The sequence below is a fragment of the Gorilla gorilla genome, chromosome 16, assembly GCF_029281585.2.
Source record: "Gorilla gorilla gorilla isolate KB3781 chromosome 16, NHGRI_mGorGor1-v2.1_pri, whole genome shotgun sequence".
NCBI lineage: Eukaryota > Metazoa > Chordata > Mammalia > Primates > Hominidae > Gorilla > Gorilla gorilla.
The window spans coordinates 22,812,822-22,835,128 of NC_073240.2; the positions used below are offsets into that span (position 1 = coordinate 22,812,822).

The 22,307-nt window shown below is 37.1% G+C and overlaps 1 protein-coding gene across 1 annotated transcript in view; it reads right to left on the reverse strand.

Moving 5' to 3' along the window:
* Positions 1 to 451: 451 nt before the first annotated feature.
* LOC129523579 (vomeronasal type-1 receptor 90-like) overlaps positions 452 to 22,307 on the reverse strand; it is a 28,621-nt gene continuing 6,765 nt past the window's right edge. The window contains exon 5 of the mRNA XM_063698726.1: positions 452 to 1,689. Within this exon, the coding sequence (XP_063554796.1) occupies positions 1,102 to 1,689 (588 nt within the window). The 3' untranslated portion in view covers positions 452 to 1,101. The remainder of the gene's footprint in view (positions 1,690 to 22,307) is intronic.

The following is a 22,307-nucleotide window of genomic DNA, read 5'->3' on the forward strand; positions in this document are numbered from 1 at the left end:
TTTTACACCATGTAAATTAAAACTAAAATTTTGTGTTTGTAGAACCAGAGATAACATGTTCAAAAAAATGTAGGCTGAATTTTCTAAATAGTTATTCAGAATTCAGAAATGTAGGGCTTTTGATTATACTCCTATATAATCTTCAGTATAACCATCACAATAACTTCACAGTTACAAAATAAATAAAAATGTAACACGTGGGAACAATATTCTCTAAATTATTTGAAGTATGAGGCCACTGGGAAAAAGAATCACTACAGATGTTATTCCACCATATTACTTAATGGTATAGTCTTACCATGTTTTACCTACAAGCCTGAGTAAGGTAGAATAAGTTAATGTTGGCAGCAGGATGACACTTCAATCAATGCACAAGACCCTTAACATATTAAAAATATTTTTTATTTGTTAAAACAAATAAAGTTTACAAATAGTCTGAGACATATCAAAATCCACTCTATTTTATTAGTTTTATGTGCATTTGGTGAAACAATTTTCTTCTAAATTTTACAGTGTTTCTTTATTAATAAAATGCAGAGGATATGCACTGAACACCTACCTCATGCATCGCTTACAACACTGTTATCACTTAACCACAAACAGCCTCTCCACTTAGATTTTCTTCATGTATCTTACATTTCCAGGTCCTTAATCTTTTATGGAGAAGTATATAAATGATGACCACCTAATACAGAAGGACCGCTCAGAGCTGTAATGCATCAAACATTGACCACATGCTTCCATATAAACATTAGGAATAAAGGCAAAGCACTAAGTTATTCGAAAGTTTAATTATATCAATACTTGCTATTCAAAACATTTAAAATTATTTTAATGCAAATAATTACACTCTGAATATAATTTTAAATCTTCAAGAAGCAATCTCCTACTACTTTTATCCTACATACAAATAAATTATCCAATTATTTTAACTTTGGATTATTCTCTATAATGAACTCTGAATAATTTAACTCATGACAGGATTCATACAATTAAACTTTTAAACATTTGTCTTATAGTTTACATCACATTGATTATCCTTTTATCAGATCTCAGTAGCACCAAAAACCTGACAATGGTATAGACACTGCCCACTAGCCTCTAGACACCACGGTCATATGCCCATGGCAACGTTGAGGAGGTTGAGATGATGAAGTCCATCTTGTACATGCCCACCGAGAAACTCACCGGCAGCAGGATGCGCTGATGGCTCTTGCCTCTGCAAAGATCCTTAGGTAGAGGCTGGGGCTGTGAAGGTACCAGGATCTCCTGTAGTTCCTGAATGAGAGTCATCATGTAGACACTTGAGAACAGCATTATTTGTTTAAGAAAAACATCTCTGAATAATGACAGAGTGAAAAACAGTCCTCTGATTATGGAGTTTATTGGGAAAAGTGAACAGTATTTACTGACATGCAAATTGATCTGGGTCACATTGGAAGAAGCCACAGTGTAAAAGATCAGGCTACTACTAACAGGAAAACTGAGAGACCATGAGAACAAATGGAAGGTAAAAATTGTGGATTTCCATTTAAACCTCACCAACCAGGAAATGCTGGGGCTGATGCTGACGACCTGCAGCACGCCCAGGAGGCAGGTGGTACAAATGGAGAGGACCCTGATCACCCTCCTCAGGTAGAAAGATGCCTCATATTTGAAGTCATTCTGAAAATTCAGTGATTCAAAGAGCTGTGGAGACAAGAACACCGTGGTGAGAAGGACCACCATGTGGATGAGGGCCACATGACAGACTGGTAGGTAAGTGCGCTCTGGCCTGAGATCCAGAAAAAGCAGAAAAGGAGAAGATGCAGAAAAGAAGGAGAAAAGTGTTGGCTGAGATGCCAATACCAGCTTAGAAATGAAAGGCATTTTTCATGGGAACACAAGTGCAAAGTAATCATCTGAATTACAAAGACAAACATACTTTGTACATCAAAATATGAAGTATAAAAAACATTTTGTACTTCACATCATCTGTATTATATATTCTATGGCCAAAATTATCATAAACATTATTTTTATTCCACTAATTTTTTTCTTAATTAATCCTATCATATAAATCCTTGATATATATAGTGTATGTGTGCATGTATGTATATATAATTTGATGTATAATGTTGAGAATGTATTTTGAAGAATGTATATGAAAAACTGGCTCACTTTTTACAAAGCATTTCTTAATGAAGAGTGATGGTTACATAACAATAACTCACATGTTTGTATAGTTGAGCTAAAGTAAATTTTATGTTAAGGGAAAATAATCACCTAAAGAAAAAGTTGAAAAAAAAGTTTAACTGACTCACATCACAGCACTCAGTTTCTCTTATTAATTCTTTCACTTTTAAGAATGCTTATAATTACATTAGGCCCAAATCTGTAATTCAAGTTAATGTTTTTGTTTTAGAGTCAGCTGGTTATCAACCTTGATTTCATCTGCAGCCTGAATTTCCATTTGTCATATACCATAATACATGCCTAGAACCTGGTGGTTAGACATGGGGACCTTTGCATGGCATTATTCCACTTACCACAAGTCCTATTAAACGAATCCCTTAAAATAATTCTGGCTCTGTTCAAGTTTTGTTTTTATCCCAGAGAAATCTCATGAAAGCTTTATTTCATCTCAGGAGGAAATTGCTAAAATCCAGTTTTCAATGCTACAAGTACATGGACTACCTTTTTCTACTTTATGGGATCCATGAATTTGCATTAAGTGATACTTTTCTTGATGCTTCACTTTATACAGAGATACCCTTCCATGGAAAGATGCCTTTCCAAGCCTTGGAAAAACACCAAGGTCACTAATAGTAAAGATAATTCTCCATCTCTTAATCATGATATCTCTGTATGAGAACCCTTCATAAAATTTTATTGAATAATTCTGCAATTACTTTCTTCTTTGCCCTGAATACAGTCATCACTATTGTATCCAACTAATTCAGCCCGCAGCTTAGAATAATAGAGCTCTGGCTCATGCCTATAATTCCACCGCTTTGAGAGGCTAAGGCAGGGACATTGCTTCAGATAAACAGTTTGAAATTAGCTTGAGCAACACAGTGACACCCTGTGTCTATCAAAAACAAGAAAGAAATTAGCTAGGCATGGTGGCACGTACCTGTGGTCCCAGTTACATGGGAAGCTGACACGGAAGGATCACTTGAGCATAGGATCTTGAGGCTATAGTGAGCCAGTGAGTTGTGATGGTACTAATGCACAAACCACAAATATAAATGTGCAAGGCAATGAAGATGATTTGACAGTATTTTTTACCTCATACTCAGAAATTAACATCTGAGTTAGAAAACTGCTAACCAATTTTAAACCACCTGATATGGATGAGTTTACAAAAAGGAAATTGCATAGTTTATATATCAGTTTTTATTTTTTCTCCTAACACATAATCTAGTATAAGTACACATTTATCTCAATGTCCAGAACCAAACAATGGATAGTTGCCACCAAAATATACTGATGCCATCAACATGATATGGTTCTTTTGTCATGTTAAACCTAAAAGAAGCTCCAGGATAGTATCAGATTAAAGCCATAATAATCTCCATATATTAAATACTGCAGTCTAGTTCCAGAAAATAAACATGGACAATTAATATACAAATAACTACTTACTACTTATGTAGAAATCACTTTTACTAAATATACTGTATGTATTAGAAGTTATATCACAGAAAGAGGTAATACAATTAGATAAAACAACATACATAAGAATTCTATTTTTTTCTCCCCATAAGGTATCCAGATCACACACTTTAATTCATGCCACACCCTCTCTAATGACTACTACATACCGCAAAAGAATGTATCTGCTAATTATCAAACTTTATTTTTCTCTAATGAAGGTTTTCAGGTCATTAATGCTGAGTCTGGAGAAAAGAACAGTGGCTCCCATGAACAAGGGTTGACAAATGTAACACACTTGGTTATATTTGATTTTCAGGTAAATGATGAATTGTTATTTGTATATACTCCAGTAATTGCTTACACATATTATACACAGATATAAAAACATTGCATAGCTATACTAAAAAGTTATTTGTTGTTTACCCCAAATTTAAATGTAACTTATGTTTTCTCTATTTTATGTCACAAATCTGCCACAACTACCATAGAACTATTGTATAATTTGGGACAACATGTTACAAACATGGGAAAACAGAATAAAGAAAAAATATCAAAGGTTTTATAAAGGCTGAGTGCTGTGACTTATGCCTGTAATTGAAGCATTTTAGGAGGCAGCAGTGGGAGGACTGAGCCCAAGAGTTTGAGAACTGCCTGGGCAACATAATGAGAACCCATCTTCACAAAAAAATTTCAAAAATTAGCCAGGCATTGTACCACCTGCCTGTAGCTCTGGCTACTTGTGAGGCTGAGGCAGCAAGTTCACTTGAGCCTACACGGTCAAGGCTTCTGAGACCCCTGATCAAACCACTGCACTCATTCCTGGGTGACAGAGTGTGAACTTGTCTCAAAAAAACATCAAAACATGAGATGCAGCAAACTATTGAGAGAAATTCACAGCAGTAAACACCTACATTAAAAATAAACAATTCTAAATTAATAACATAATGTTTGGCAAAAATAGTTAAGGGCTAATTAACTACTCATCACACCTTGGAGAAAGAATATCAGTGCGGCAAGCAAAAGTCATGTAGAATATCTAAGAGAAAAGACTGAGGAGTGAGGTGCCTGGGGGATTCGGGCTTTGAAAATTATCCACATATTCCTGAGAATCCAGAAGCCCATAAGCATGTTCAGGGTCAATCAAGGGACAGGCAAATGCTCACAAAGACCTAGGAAGCTGTTATCTCTCATGTCTGCTTTACCTCCAAGCACTGCACAAGCAGGAAGAAAAGAAAACAGCAAAGTTGTAATCTTTCTGGCTAAGTAAACCCAACTGCAAGAACTAGTAGATTTATATTTGATGTGAGCAGGCATTTGAGAAAATCTCTGTCAAATAACTAGCTCACATGAAGCTAATAAAGCAGAGATTTTTATTGCTAAACACGACAAAAGGACGATATTTTTAAAATAATTTTGAAAACTCACCAAACAAACAAGTAAAATTTACAATAAGCAACAAAAAACCCAACGGGATGAGAGAGAATATTATTTCAGGGTTGTTGTAATAGAAAAAGTCTAGTTTTCAGCAACAGCAATGAAATACAAAGTGTGCAAATAAATTAATGAAAAAATAATGGCCCACTAATAAGATAACAGATATTAACAGAAACAGTCCTAGAGGAATCGTAGGCATTGAAAAATCTAGAAAAAGTCTTTAAATTACCTGTGTTAAATGTGCTGCAAAGATAAACAACATCAAAAGGAAAAACATTTCAGAAGAATAGTGTCTCATCAAATAGAAAATATTAATAGAGATAGAGATTATAAACTGAAGCCAAACTCTAAAGTTGAAAATTAAGATAACTAAAATAAAAAATTCACCACAAAGGTTCAACAAAAGATTTAAGTAGACAAAAGACACAACCAGCAAGCTTGAGGTCACTTCAATTCGTATTATCCCAACTAGCAGAAATAAAAAATAATGAATAAAGATGAACAGAGCCTAAGATAACAATGGGATACTATAAAATGTGCCATTACAAGCATTATGAAAACTCCCGAAAGAAGGGAGAAAGATAGAATGGGGCAGAAAGAACATCTGAAGAAATAATGGCTAAAAAGTTCCCAAGCATGATGAAATACGTGAATCTACGTAGACATTCCAAAATCTCATTGAATTCATAGTATAAACTCAAAGAACTCTACACCAAGACAAATTACAATAAAACTTTCAAAAGCTAAAGAGACAACTTTGAAGAAAGTTATGGAGAAAAGACTACTATTTGCAATGCATCTACACTGACATTAACAACTCACTAAAAACTAGAGTCCAGAATATAATTTCTCACTAAAATCTACGGAGTCCAGAATATGATAGGACAATATATTTAAAGTGTAGAAAGAAAAAAAAAAGCCAACAGAGAACTCTATTTTCAGCAAAACTGCTCTTCAAAGATGAAGGACATCCTTGAAGACCTTTAAAGACACTAAGAGCTATATAGATTAAAACAAATTTAACAGCTTGTCACTAGTAGACCTGGTCTGCATTAAATGATAAAGGTTATCTTTTGGGTTGAAATGAAATGACAAACTAGGTAATAATGCAAGGCCATATGAAAAAATAAAGAATGCCAGTAAAAATGAGTACATGGCAAAATATAAATGCCACTATTAAAGAATATTTTGTAACTTTTATCTATTGTTCTTTTTTACATATAATTTAAAATACTAATGCATAAAATAATTATAAATTTTTGTTAATGTTATACAATGCATAAAGATGTAATATGTGACAAAACAACATAACATTGGAGGAGCAGATCTCTATTGAAACAGCTTTTAAAATAAAACTGAATTACGAGTGGTATTAATTTAAAGTACAGTTACACAGTGATGAGATTAATTGTCATCCTTAAGGTAGCCACTAAAAATACAACTAAAGAAAGAAGTGAAAGAGGAAATGAGAAGAGAATCAAAACTGTTTTGGAAAAATACTAGAACATTAAAGATGTCAGTAATATAGGAGTTAATTAACAAAAATATACAAGACTTTAGAAAACAACTAGAAAAATGGCAGAAGTGTGCCCTTCCTTATAAATAGTTTAAATAGAAATTAATATCTACAATTACAATGCAAAGATTGGCAGATGGTTTAAAAACAAACAAAAACAAGAACTAACTTTATGTTATCTACAGGAGATCTCTTTAGTCCTAAACTCACAAATAGGTTGAAAGTGAAAGGATGGGTAAAAAGATTTCACACAAATAGTAAGCAAAATAAGCTGGGGTGGTTACCCTTAGACAAGATAGGCATTAAGACAACATTGCTATAATTAATTGACGTAGGAAATTTTATAAATGTTAAAAAATTATAAATCTATCAAGAAGATAAAATAGTTTTAAATATGCATGTACCTAACAAAAACCCCAATATATGAAGCACAAAATGGCAGAATGGTAGCAGTAGAAAATTCTCAATGTGAACTGCTGACTTTAATATACCAACTAGACCTAACGGACAAATTCAGAAACACCTAATCAAAAACCTTGAAATGAGCAAAAATTGATTGCATTTTCAGATTGTTTTCAAGCAAGCAATTTAACCACCTTGCTATTTTATGGCATGCTTATTTTTTAAAAAAAGTTATGATGAAATATGCATAACATCATACTCAATACAAAGTTTCTGGTATATTTATAATTATGCAACTATAGCCATGGTATAACTTTAAAATATTTCCACTATCAGGACTAGACAATCATTACTGATTTCCCTTTTATGGACATTCCGTTTTATCACCTTTATTGTTTGGTTTGGTTTCGTTTTTGAGATGGAGTATCTGTCATGCAGGCTTGAGTGCAGTGGTGCGATCTCAGCTCACTGCAACCTTTGCCTGCCTCGCGGGTTCAATAGATTCTCCTGACTCAGCTTCCTGAGTACCTGGGATTACAGGCGCCCGCCACTGCACCTGGCTAATTTTGTTTTTAGTAGAGACATGGTTTCACCATGTTGGCCAGGCTGCTCTCGAACTCCTAACCTCAGGCAATCCACCTGCCTCAGCCTCCCAAAGTGCTAGAATTAAACGTGTTAGCCACCATGCCTGGTCCATTTTTATTACCTCTTTATTATTGTGGTATGATTACTATTTTGTATAAATGGAATGATACAATGTATTATGTTTTGTGTCTGGTTTATTTCACTTAATGCATGTGAGGTCAGTTATGTCATTTTTTTTTTTTACTAATTTTTTGTATATTTTAGAAAATGCATTTAGAAGAGAATAAAAAACTTTTAAAATAACTTCCATATTTCTCAATGTTGTGCATTTTTTTCAAAAAATAAGCAAATATTTTATTTTTTTGGTTTCTTTGAGACAGATCTTATTCTATCACCATGGCTGGAGTGAAATAACATGATCATGGCTAACTGCAGATTCTACCTCCTAGGCTCAAGTAGTCTTCCCACCTCAGGCTACCAAGTATCTGGGACCACAGCTGCATACCACCATGCCCAACTAATTTTTAAATTTTGTGTATAGATGGGGTCTCATTATGTTGCATGGGCTTGTCTCAAACTCCTGCGCTCATGAGATTCTCCTGCCTAGGCCTCCCAAAGTGCTGGGATTACACGTGTGAGCCACCACACCCAGCCTATTTTTTTCTAAAGACAGGGTCTCACTCTGTCCTCAGCTCAAGTGCTGTGGCGTAATCATAGCTGAAGGCAGCCTCAATGTACTGAGCTCAAGTGATCCTCCCTCACTGACCCAAAGTGCTGGGATTACAGGCATCAGCCACCATGTCCAGCCTGAAATAATATTTTAATTAAACATTAAGAAAAATAGAAGAAATAAGGGATCTAGTGTTTCATAACACAATAGGACAACTATAGTTAACAGTAATTTATTGTATAAAAGAATTGTTGAGTAAGGTGTGAGCACCAGTTTAGGGTTTTGGCACATTCTTTACACTTGAAGAGTTTCTATCTGGTATGAATTATTTGATGTTGAGTATGGGTTCAGTGTCTGTTAAAAGCTTTGCCACATTCTTCACATTTGAAAGGTTTCTCTCCAGTATGAATTCTCTGATATTGAGAAAGGTGTGAGCTCCTGGTAAAAGCTTTGCCACATTCTTTACATTTGAAGAATTTCTCTCCAGTGTGGATTCTCTGATGTTGAGTAAGGTGTGAGCCCTAGATAAAAGCTTTGCTGCATTCTTTACATTTGAAAGACTTCTCTCCAGTGTGGATTCTCTGATGTCGAGTAAGGTGTGAGCCCCTGTTAAAGGCTTTGCCACATTCTTTATGTGTGAAGTGTTTCCCTCCAGTATGTATTCTCTGATGTTGAGTAAGGTGTGAAGCTCTGTTAAAAGCTTTGCCACATTTTTTGACACTTGAAAGGTTTCCCTCCAGTATGAATTCCCTAATGCTGAGTAATGTATGAGCTTCTATTAAAGGCTTTGCCACATTCTTTACATTTGAAGGCTTTCTCTCCAGTATGGATTCTCTGATGTTAAGTAAGGTATGAGCCTCTGTTAAAAGCTTTGCCACATTCCTTACACTTGATAGGTTTCTTTCCAGTATGGATTCTCTGATGTTGAGCAAGGTGTGAGCTCTTCTTAAAGGCTTTGTCACATTTTTCACATTTGTAAGGTTTCTCTCCAGTATGAATTTTCTGATGTCCAAGATGTAAGCCCCTGGTAAAAGCTTTGCCACGTTCTTTACATTTTACTGATTTCTCTCCAGTGTTAATTATCTTATGTCTCTTCAGATGTGACTGACTAAAGACTATTATACATTTTTATTACATCTTTGTGAGCTCTCTCCAATATAAGTTCTTCGATGTTGAGTAAGTTTTGAGGATGGGTCAGAAGTTTCACCACATTCATTAGGGTTGTAAGGCTTTTCTTGAATATGGATACTTTGAGGATTGATAAAACACTTTCTCACATTCATTACATTTGTAATAGTTTTCTAGAAAATGAGTATTCTGATGTTTACTAATATTTGAGTCATGGCTAAAATTTATCTGATTTTTATTACAAAAGACAGATTCCAAAAATTGATGTTGATATTTACTCACAGGAATACATGGTTCTGTAGGAGTAGCTGGCAGAAACTGAGGCTTCTTCAGAAATATTCTTTGTTCTTCATCTCCTTTCACAGTTAAATTTTTGTTATGAGAAGTTGTCAAATATTGGCTACATAAATTATAACATTCTTTTTGTCCTTCACCTATACTTTCCCAGTTTTTCCATAAGCATAAATTTTCAAGGCCACAGCTCCCATATCTTCCCAGTGTTGCTTTTCCTAGTGTTGCTTTTTTGAATGACTCTTCTATGCCTTGCTCTGGTAAAATGCCTTGGTTGTAATAAGAATATATAGCTCAAAGTAGTAAAAATAACTAATTATTCTACATACTGAATTTAGCTGAATATACTTTACAAATCTAATATGAAACTTTACCAAGCTGAGAACATGAGCACAATGCCATAGTAGGAAACCAACAGAGGACAGAGCAAGATGGCTAAATAGAAGGCTCCAGTGATCATTTCCCCTGGAAGGACACCAATATAACAACTATCTATTAAAAAACAAACGCCTGTAATCCCAGCACTTTGGGAGGCCGAGGCGGGTGGATCATGAGGTCAGGAGATCGAGACCATCCTGGCTAACACGGTGAAACCCCGTCTCTACTAAAAATACTAAAAAAAATTAGCCGGGCGTGGTGGCGGGCGCCTGTAGTCCCAGCTACTCGGGAGGCTGCGGCAGGAGAATGGCGTGAACCCAGGAGGTGGAGCTTGCAGTGAGCCGAGATCGCGCCACTGCACTCCAGCCTGGGCGACAGAGCGAGACTCCGTCTCAAAAAAAAAAAAAACAAACAAAAACAAACAAAAACCTTCATAAGAATAAAGGCGAGCACTCACAGTACCTGGTTTTAACCCTGCAGTACACAAAGAGGCACTAAAACAGGGTAGGAAAGACAGTCTTGAATCACTAATGCCACTCCTCACTCATGCCCTGGCAGTAGTCACATGCTATGTAGACAGAATCTGTACACTTGGGAGAGGGAGAGCACTGGGATTGTGAGCATTGAACTCAGTGCTGCCCTATCACAGCAGAAAGCAAAACTGGAATGAACTCAGCTGATGCCTGCCCACAGAGGGTGTGTTTCAACTGGCCCTGGACAGAGGGGAATCACCCTCCCAGTGATTGGAACTTGAGTTCTGGCAAGCTTCACCACCATAGTCTAAAATGCTCTGGGGCCCTAAAGAAACTTAAAACAGTCTAGGTCACAAGGACAGCAACTCCCAGGTAAGATGTCATGCTGAACTGGGCTTAGAGCCAGTGGACTTGGGGGCCACATTACCTACTAAGATACAAGCTGGGGCAGCTAAGAGAGTTCTTATACCACCCCTCCTCCAAACTGAGGCTGCACAGCTCACAGATTCAAGAGACCACTTCCATCTACTTAAGAAGACAGAAAGAGTAAACAGGACTTTGTCTTGTATTTTGGATACCAGCAAGGCCACCAGTCAGAGTTATAAAACACCCTTCTCAGCCACTAGCTCCTAATTAAAATTTCTAGGTACATACTGGACTATAAGGAAATCTGCTGCCTTGAATGAAGAAATCCGGTACTAACAAGACCCATCAACTGCTAAGTAAAGAGCCCTTGGCCTGGAATAACCTGCAGTGATAACCAGGTAGTTTGCCATGAGCTTTCATTGAGACTCTGAGGCTTGCTAGAGTCAGGTGAGACACGGCATATTCACAACTGTGGTGGCTACAGGGAGACACTGAAAAAGGTAGAGGAAAAACTAGAGAACTTCATCTTGCAACTTAGGTCTCAGCATGGCCAAAGAGAGGAAGAGCACCAAGTGGGCTCTTGGGGTCCCTTATTCCAGGTCTTGGCACTTGGATGGCACTTCTGGACCTGTACTGGGACAGAAGGGACACCACTGACCAAAAGGATGAGTACCAGGCCAAGCATCATTCACTATAAGTGAACTAAAGAGCCTTGAACCTTAAGAGAACATTGGTGGAAGCCTGGCAGTATTCCCGATGGGCCTGTTGTGATGGCAGCAATAGGATGAGGCCCCTCTGCCTGTTGAGTAAGGAGGGAAAAATGGGAAGAACCGAATTTCATGGTTTAATTGCTAGCTCTACCACAGTACAATAGAACACAAAGTAGACTCCTAAGGTTATTATTGACTCCAGCCCCTGGCTCCTGGATGGCACCACTGGGCTTGCCCAGAACCTGAGGGAACTCACTACTCTGAAGGAAAGGATACAAACCTGGCTGGCTTACCACCTACAGATTATAAAGCCCCAAGACCTTGAGCAATTACTGGTGGTACCAGGTAGGGTTACAGCTCACCATGGGTGTGATCAAGTGCTGTGCTGGTTTCAGGTCTGACCCACTGCAGTCCTACTGATAGCAGCAGAAGACAAACTCCTAGGCAGACAGGGATGGGTGCACTGGTGAAACTTGACCTTCAAGGAAACAACAGTCTAAAAAGCCTGAAAACTGAGCTACCAGTTCCAGAAAGAATTCATGGACTAGAGTGAGAACTTCCATCCCTGTCTAACCTGCTCTCTATTGGTTCTTTGAGAATGATGCCTTTTAACCAATTGAATGGTGTCTTTTGCAAGCCCACCCATGAACCAATCAGCATGCGTTCTCCTGTTCTAAACCCATAAAAATCCCAGACTCAGCCTCACAGATGGCTACCTACTTTCAGGTCCCCTCTTGCTGCTGATAGCAAGACCAGAAAACAAATAACAAAATGGCAAGAGTAAGTCTTTATATAATCAATAACAACACTGAATGTAAATGGACTAAATTCTCCAATCAAAAGACACAGAGTGGCTAAATGGATACAAAAATTAAGACCCAGCAATTTGTTGCCTACAAGAAACACACTTCACCTATAAACACATAGATTAAAAAGATTTTTAAAAATTCCATGTCAAAGAAAACAAAAATAGCAGTAGTTGCTACACTTATGTCAGACAAAATAGATTTCAAGACAAAACTATAAGAAGAGACAAAGATGGTCACTCTATAATAATAATGAGGTTAATTCAGCATGAGGATGTAAGAATGATACATACATATGCATCCAACACTGAAGTACTCAGATATATTAAGCCAGTATTATTAGAGCTAAAGAGAGAGACAGGCTCCAATATAATGATACCTGGAGAATGCAACATCACACTTTCAGCATTGGATAAATCTTCCAGACAGAAAACCGACAAAGAAATCTCAGGCCTAATCTGCACTATAAACCAAATGGACACAATGGATATTTACAGAACATTTTATCCAATGGCTTCAGAATACACATTTTGCTCTGCAGTGCATGAATCATTCTCATGGATAGACCATATGTTAGGTCACAAAACAAGTCTTAACACATTTTAAAAATTAAAATAATATCAAGCATCTTTTGTGACTACAATAACAAAACCTAGAAATCAATAACAAGACAAATTTTTGAAGCTATACAAACACATAGAATTTAAACAATATGCTCCTGAAAGGCCAGTGGGTCAATGGGGATATTAATAAATAAATTGAAATATTTCTGTAATATGTCATAATGGAAATACTTAGGATTTACAGTAAAAGCAGTACTAAAAGTTTATAACTAAAAGTGTCTACATAAAAAATTCAAATAAACAACTTCATGACAGATTTAATGCAATTTCCATGAAAATACCACCAGTATTCTTCACAGAACTAGAAAAAAAACCCTAAAATTAATGGATCAAAAAAGTGCCTACATAGCCAAAGTAATACTAACCAAACAAATAAATAAAAAATATGGGGTCATCACATTACCCTACTTCAAATTATACTACAAGGCTATAGTTACCAAAACAACATGGTATTGGTATTAAAATTTACACACAGACCAATGAAGCAAAATACAGAATCCAGAAATTAAGCCAAACACAGGCAACTAAACTAATCATCAACAAGGCATATAAAGACACAAACTGGGGAAAGAACACCCTATTCAATAAATGGTGCTAGGAAATACTGGCAAGCCACACGCAGGAGAATAAAACTGGATCCCCATCTCTGACCTTATACAAAAATCAATTCAAGATGGATCAAATATTTCAATCTAAGGCCTGAAAGCATACGAATTCTAAATGATAACATAAGAAAAAAAACTCTTCTCGACATTGATTTAGGCAAAGAATTCATGACTAAGACCCCAAAAGCAAATGCAACAAAAACAAACATAAATAAATGGGACCTAATTTAGCTAAAAAGCTTCTGCACAGCACAGGAAATAAGCAGCAGAGTACACAGACAACCCACAGAGTAGCAGAATATATTTGCAAACTACACATCTGACAAAAAGCTAGTATCCAGAATCTATAAGGAACTCAAAGAAATTAGCAAAATAATAATAATTCCATCAAAAAGTAGGCAAAGAAAATGAATATAGATTTTTTCAAAAGAAGATATACAAACAGCTAATAACAACCTAAAAATGCTCAACATCAATAATCAAGGAAATACAAATGAAAACCACAGTTAGATATCAAATAACTCCTACAAAAATGGCCATTTTTTGTAGGCCAAAAAAGTCAAGAAAACAACAGATGTTGGCATTGGATGTGGTGAAATGGGAACACTTAACAAAATAATGTCATTTGCAGCAACTTGGATGGAGCCGAAGGTGATTATTCTAAGTGAAATAACTCAGAAATGGAAAACTAGATATCATATGTTCTTACATATAAGTGGGAGCTAATCTATGAGGATGCAGAGGCATAAGAATAATGTAAAAGTCTTTGGGGACTTGAGGGGGAAGGCTGGGAGGCGGGTGACGGATAAAAAACTACATATTAAGTACAGTGTGCACTGCTCAGGTGACAAGTGCACTGAAATCTCAGAAAACACACTAAAGAACTTATCCATGTCATGAAAAACCACCTGTATTTCCAAAACAATTGGCACTTAAAAAAAAGAAAAACCTAATGACGTATCTTAGAGAGCTAGAAAAACAAGACCAAACCAAACCAAAATTAGAAGAAAAGAAATAATAAAGATCAAAGCAGAAATAAATGAATTTGAAATAAAATACAAAAGGTCAATAAAATGCAAAGTTGTTTTCTGGAAAAAAAAAAAGAAACCTGACAGACCTTTACTCGGACTAAGAAAAAAAAAAAAAAACTCAGCAGGCAGTGGCTCATGCCTGTAATCCCAGGACTTTAGGAGGCTGAGGCGGGCGGCTGGATCACCTGAGGTCAGGAGTTCTAGATCAGCCTGGCCAACATGGCAAAACCCCGTCTCTACTAAAAAACACAAAAATTAGCCAGGCGTGGTGGTGGGCGCCTGTAATCTCACCTACTCAGGAGGCTGAGGCAGGTAGAATTGCTTGAACTCGGGAGGCGGAGGTTGCAGTAAGCTGAGATCGAGCCACTGCACTCCAGCTTGGGCAACAGAGCAAGTCTCCATCTCAAAAATAAATAAATAAATAAAAGAATAAAAGGAAAAGACTCAAATAATATCAAAGATGAAAAAAGAGACATTTCAACTCTACAACTTATACTGCAGGAATTCAAAAGATCATTAGTGAGTACTATGAGCAGATAGATGCCATAAATTGGAAAATCTAGAACAAATGGATAAATTTCTAGACACATAGAACCTAAGAAGATTGAATTATTAAGAAATCCACAACCTGAATACACAAACAAGACGTGATGAGATCCATAATACAAAGCCTCCCATCAAAGAAAAGCCTGAAATCTGATGGTTTCACTGAATTTGACCCAACATGTATAAAACTAATAGCAATCCCACTTAAACTATTTCAAAACAGAGGAGGAGGAAATACTTTCAACCTCGTTCTGTAAGACAAGCATTACTCTCATACTAAAATCAGACAAATGCATATCAAAAAAATCTATAGGCCAATATCAGCAATAGATGCAAAATTTGTCATAAAAATACTGGCAAGTAAAATTCAGCAACAGATTAAAAGTTTATTATTCCTCATCATCAAGTAGGATTTATCTCATGGATGCAAAGATACTTCAACATATGCAAATCAATTAATGTAATATACCATATCAACAAAAGAAAGAACAAAAACCACATGATCATTTTAATTGATCCTGAAAATCATTTGACAAAATTTAATATCTCCTCATGAAAGAAACCCTCAAAACTATAGAAGAAACATACATGCAGCCAAAAAACACATGAAAAAATGCTCACCATCACTGGCCATCAGAGAAATGCAAATCAAAACCACAATGAGATACTATCTCACACCAGTTAGAATGGCAATCATTAAAAAGTCAGGAAACAACAGGTGCTGGAGAGGATGTGGAGAAATAGGAACACTTTTATACTGTTGGTGGGACTGTAAACTAGTTCAACCATTGTGGAAGTCAGTGTGGCAATTCCTCAGGGATCTAGAACTAGAAATACCATTTGACCCAGCCATCCCATTACTGGGTATATACCCAAAGGACTATAAATCATGCTGCTATAAAGACACATGCACATGCATGTTTATTGCAGCACTATTCACCATAGCAAAGACTTGGAACCAACCCAAATGTCCAACAATGATAGACTGGATTAAGAAAATGTGGCACATATACACCACGGAATACTATGCAGCCATAAAAAATGATGAGTTCATGTCCTTTGTAGGGACATGGATGAAACTGGAAATCATCATTCTCAGTAAACTATCGCAAGAACAAAAAACCAAACACCACATATTCTCACTCATAGGTGGGAGTTGAACAATGAGAACACATGGACCCAGGAAGGGGAACATCACACTCTGGCGACTGTTGTGGGGTGGGGGGAGGGGGGAGGGATAGCTTTAGGAGATATACCTAATGCTAGATGACGAGTTAATGGGTGCAGCACATCAGCATGCCACATGTATACATATGTAACTAACCTGCACATTGTGCACATGTACCCTAAAACTTAAAGTATAAGAAAAAAAGAAACATACCTCAGCATATAAAAGTTATATATAGATATATATATCACATATAGTATGATACTAAATGGGGAAAAATGAAAAGCTTTTCCTCTAAGATTGACAACATGACAGGGATGCACACTTTCACTACTGTTATTCAACACATGGCAGCTAGAGCAATTAGCAAGAGAAAAAATAAAGGGCAAGCAAATTGGAGAGGAAGAAGTCAAATTATGTTTGTTTGCAGATGATGTGGTCTTATATTTGGAAAATCCTAATTCACTAAAACACTATTAGAACTCACAATTTTAGTCAAGATATAGGATTAAAAAGTTAGCAGCATTTCTATATGCCAACAGTGAACAATGTGAAAAAGAAATCAAGAGAGTGGTCCCATTTACGATAGCCTCAAATTAAAATTAAATACCTAGGAATTAACCAAAGACGTTAAAGATCTCTACAATGAATACTATAAAACATTGATGCAAGAAATTTAAAAAGACAAAAATATGTATTTTATGTTCATGAATAAGAATCAGTATTTTTAGTGTCTATATTAACCAATGCAATCTACAGACTTAATGCAACCCTATCAAAACATCAACGATACTCTTCACAGAAACAGGAAAAACAATCCTATAATGCAGACAGAACCACGAAAGACTCAGAATAGCCAAAGTTCTTGTAAGAAAAAATTTTGCCTTTATGTGCCTGGCTTATTTGTCTTACCATATGATCTCCAGTTCCATCCATGTTGTTGCAAATAACAGGATCTTATTCTTTATAAGTGAAAAGTACTCCTGGGGGTGTGTATGTACATTTGCTTTATCCATTCATCTGTTGACATGTTGCTTCTAAATCTTGGCTAATGTAAACAATGCTGTGTGAAAGGAAAACAAATCTTTGGACCCCAAAATCACTAAGCTAAAGGGAAAAGTCAAGTTGGGAACTGCTTAGGGCAAATCTGCCTCTCATCCTATTCAGTCATCCCTCTGCTCACTGAAAGTCCTACCAGTACACAGGAGAAAATTTAAAAATGAATAAAAGCAAAATAATTCAATGAAAACAAAAAAGCAACTGTCATTATCTCCGTAAGAGGTGACTGTATAAGTAGAAAATCCTAATGTAACTGACTAGCTGTTAGCTTAACTGTACAAAACACTATTAATATTCCTAAATTCTATCCATACTTAGAAAATAAAATACAATAGCAAACTTCACCTGCTCCACCCTATATTACTCCCTATGTTGATAACATTTGAGATGTCTCATGTAGCTGATTTATTTAAATATTTGCACTAATTCAGATTTAATCAAATTTTACTATTATTTTTACTTCTTTGTTTTTGCCGAATATTGATGATTATTATTATTTTTTTAAGACAGTCTCACTCTGTGGCCCAGGCTTGAGTGCAGTGGCACAATCTCAGCTCACTATAACCTCTGCCTCCTCGGTTCAAGTGATTCTCCTGCCTCAGTCTCCCAAGTAGCTGGGATTGCAGGTGCACACCACCACACCTGGCTAATTGTTGTATTTTTAGTATAGACGGAGTTTCACCATGTTGGCCAGGCTGGTCTCAAACTCCTGACCTCAGATGATACACCCACCTCGGCCTCCCAAAGTGCTGGGATTACAGGTGTGAGCCACCACACCCAGCCTGATTAGTATTTTTAATGCATTTCTTTGAATTCATTTTCTCTTCTTTATGGAGTGCATCCTCCCGTTTTGTTTTTTTGGTTTTTTTCCCCCTCACAGAGTTTACAGGTAGTCAGTAGTATATACTTCTGAATAAATTCTGTCTTATGTTGGTTTCAGTGATAGTTTGGCTGACTGTAAATTTCTATTTCCAATGTTCTTTTCTGTGAGAACTCACTATTGATTTCTGCACTTCTTTTTGCTTCTGATGTCACCACCCTGATCAAATCAAAGTCTCTCTCATTCCTTTGAAGCAAATCAGTTTATATCATTCTGGTGATATAAAATGTGACCTTCATGTTTCTGGGTATGCTTTTTGTTTTTGTTTTCCATTTATCCATTTCAACATAACATGAACTTTTATAACAAAAGCACATTATCCTTTTCCAGTTTCTGGAAGTTTTTCTCAATTATTTTTGTTACTAATTCTTTGAAATTTATTAAAACTGGCTTTATGCCAAGTAAAGTGGTAACTATTACATATGCAATTTAAATGGCTGCATAATATTCTCTAATCACTATATATGTCCATTAAAATCAAAGTGGGAAATAATCTATTCGAATCTTCTATATCCTTATCCTTTCACTTTATTTTATGTGTTCTACTTGTCCATTTTATCTAGTTTTTTTCCCTCTCTCTTCCTTCTTTTCTTTTGAATTTATTTATTTATTTATTGAGACTGAGTCTCACTCTGTTCCCCAGGCTGGAGTGCAGCGGCATGATTTCGGCTTACTGCAACCTCTGCCTCCCGGATTCAAGTGATTCTCGTGCCTCAGCCTCCTGAGTAGCTGGGACAACAGGTGTAAGCCACCACGCCCAGCTAATTTTTTTCTTTGTATTTTTAGAATAGAAGGAGTTTCACCATGTTGGCCAGGCTGGTCTTGAACTCCTGACCCCAGGTGATCCACCTGCCTTGGCCTCCCAAATTGCTGGGAATACAGGTGTGAACCACTCTGCCCAGTCTCTTTTGAATAATTTAAATCCTTCTACCCTCACCCACCAATTCCATCTTTTTTCCTTTGATTGGTTTGGAAATTAAACCTCTATTGGTTTGGAATCTTTACTATTCTTTTAGTTGTTTTCCTTGAAATTTTACACTGCATTTTGCATTACAATTTAACAAAGGCTAAAATTAAGCTAATTTTAACTCCCTCCACAAAATAATGCAAACACTGTAGAATGCCTTCACTCTGATCACCTCATTTTCGTATTTATTTTCGGTTGTTCGCTTATTCTGTCTTATTTCCTTTAATTCCACCAACCACAAACAGAAGTTGTTTTACATACAGCTTTCTTATTGTTGCAAATACGTGATTAGAGTTTCAGATGTGTCATCTGCTTACTAGCTACTAGATTCTAACTATTCATAACTGCACTCCTTAATCTTTTCCTTTCTTGCTAACCTTCTCTATTAACATTTCTTTATTGAAACTTTGTTGGTCTTAAATGCTCTTAAGTCTTAAAGATTATATTTTTCTGTAAATGACTACCTCAATTTTATTTATTTATTTATTTATTTTTGAGACAGAGTCTCACTCTGTCACCAGGCTGGACTGCAGTGGCGTGACCTCGGCTCACTGCAACCTCTGCCTCCCAGGCTCAAGTGATTCTCCTGCCTCTGCCTCTCAAGTAGCTGGGATTAGAGGCACCTGCCACCACGCCCGGCTAATTTTTGTATTTTTAGTAGACACAGGGTTTCGCCATGTTGGCCAGGCTGGTCTTAAACTCCTGACCTCAGGTGATCTGCCTGCCTTGGCCTCTCAAAGTGCTAGGATTACAGGCATGAGCCACCACACCTGGCTCTCACCTTCATTCTTGAAATACGACTCTACAGTTCTTTATTGGTAATGATTATTGCCACTGACTCTCCTTCATGGTGGTTTGTTTCCTCTGTCTACAATTTTCCCTGGAACCTCTGCTGCTCCTGGTATGCACCACTCCAAACTCACTGAGGCCAGACTCTGAGGACAAGCCCATCTTTTGTAGTCACTCTCGTGATTGTCGTTATTTGATGAATTTATTTTTTAAATTAATTAATGTATTTTTTTGAGACAGAGTCTTGCTCTGTTGCCCAAGATGGAGTGCAGTGGCGTGATCTCAGCTCACTGCAACCTCTGCCTCCCAAGCTCAAGCGATTCTTCTGCCTCAGCCTCCCGAGCAGCTGGGATTACAGGAACCCACCACCAAGCCCAGATAACTTTTGTATTTTTAGTAGAGATGGGGTTTCACCACGTTGGCCAGGCTGGTCTCGAACTCCTGACCTCATGATCTGTCCACCTCAGCCTCCGAAAGTGCTGGGACCACAGGCGTGAGACACCCCACTGGCCATGAATTTATTTTATGGAAGAAGATAAACATACTAAAGATTTCATAATTATTTTTCACTAATGTTATACTAACAAGAAGTTATATTACTAAATAATTGCACTAATACTGGTGCTCAATATTAGATAGTGGTACAGTTACTTTTTTGTTCCTCCCATATAAATTTCTCAGGTATGAATCTGTCTTGCCACAAAAGAGGCCTAAAGGATAAATCTATTCAGGCAGATTTGAGAAGAGTAGTTGACTCCCCCAAAATACACATTTTCCTATTTCAACATCATTGTTAATGAAATGAAGTGGCAGTGCTCACCTGGAAGAAAACACTTGCAAAACATACATCCAACAAAAGATCTGTAACCAAAATATACAAGAGCTCTTACTGTTCAATAGTAAGATGATAAATCACCCTAATAAAAAATGGGCAATGGTTTAAACAGATGCTTCACCAAAGAAGACATACAGACAGAAGCAAGCACAAGAAAAGATGCTCTAGATTCGGCACCGTGGCTCACGCCTGTAATCCCAGCACTTTGGGAGGCCAAGGCGGGTGGATCACCTGAATTCAGGAGTTCGAGACCAGCCTGGCCAATGTGGTGAAACCCTGTCTCTACTAAAAATACAAAAAATTAGCTGAGCATGATGGCAGGTGCCTGTACTCCCAGCTACTTGGGAGGCTGAGGCAGGAGAATCGCTTGAACCTGGGAGGCGGAGCTTGCAGTGAACGGAGATCACGCCACAGCACTCCAGCCTGGGCGACAGAGCAAGACTCAGTCTCATAAAAGGATATATATAATGATATAGCACTGCATATGTATCAGAATGGCTAAAATTAAAGATGGACCATACCAAAGCTGATCAAGATATAGAGCCACTGAAACTCTCATACACTGCTGCTGAAAATGGAAAATGGTTCAACCGCTTTGGGAAACAACTTGGCAGTGTATTAAAAAGTTGAGCACGCACTTACCGTACGCACTAGGCATTCTACTGCCAGGTATTTACCCAAGAGAAACAAAGGAATATGCCTACAGAAAGGCTAGTTCACTACTGATCGTAGTCACATTGCTTGATACTTGAGGTCCACAGGAGCAGTAATAGTGACTAAAATTCACTGAGATTTACTAAGTTCCAGGTGTTATTTTCATATATTAATTTGTTTAATCTTCATTAACATTTCCATGAGGAAGCAGTGAAGGAGGAAGGACATCTCTCCGGCCAGCCAAATTCCTGGCCAGCCAAATTCCCTTAAGTCAACCATCAATCACTTACCATCAAGGTCGAGTTCATCCTCCTCCAAGGGAAGGCTGAAGATACTGATGGAGGCTCAGTTATGGCATCTCTCAGGGAAGGGAAAAAACTGGCTTCTTCCCTAGAGAGTGGGGCCGTGATCAATGTGGCCGTGATTAATGACACACATGTCCTTTTCATGATGAGTTTCATGGTGCATCGCATGCTAGCCTACAGACTGTACCTTTCCACTCTTCCTGTTTCACTTTGCAATGATATTCACTAGAAAAAGAATCTTTTTCTGGGCTAACAGGCAGCCAATCTTCCAGCAAATGAGCTGGGTCACTTAATGAAGAACCATAAGTTGTCATCAATAGTGATGCAGACCTCTCAATGATCAGGTCTGTAGGTTTACAAAGACAGATCAGTAGTTCTTCGTGACAAAGAACAGTAAATCAGTAAATGATTATGATCAAAATTGTATTCTTATAATCTAAAACACCA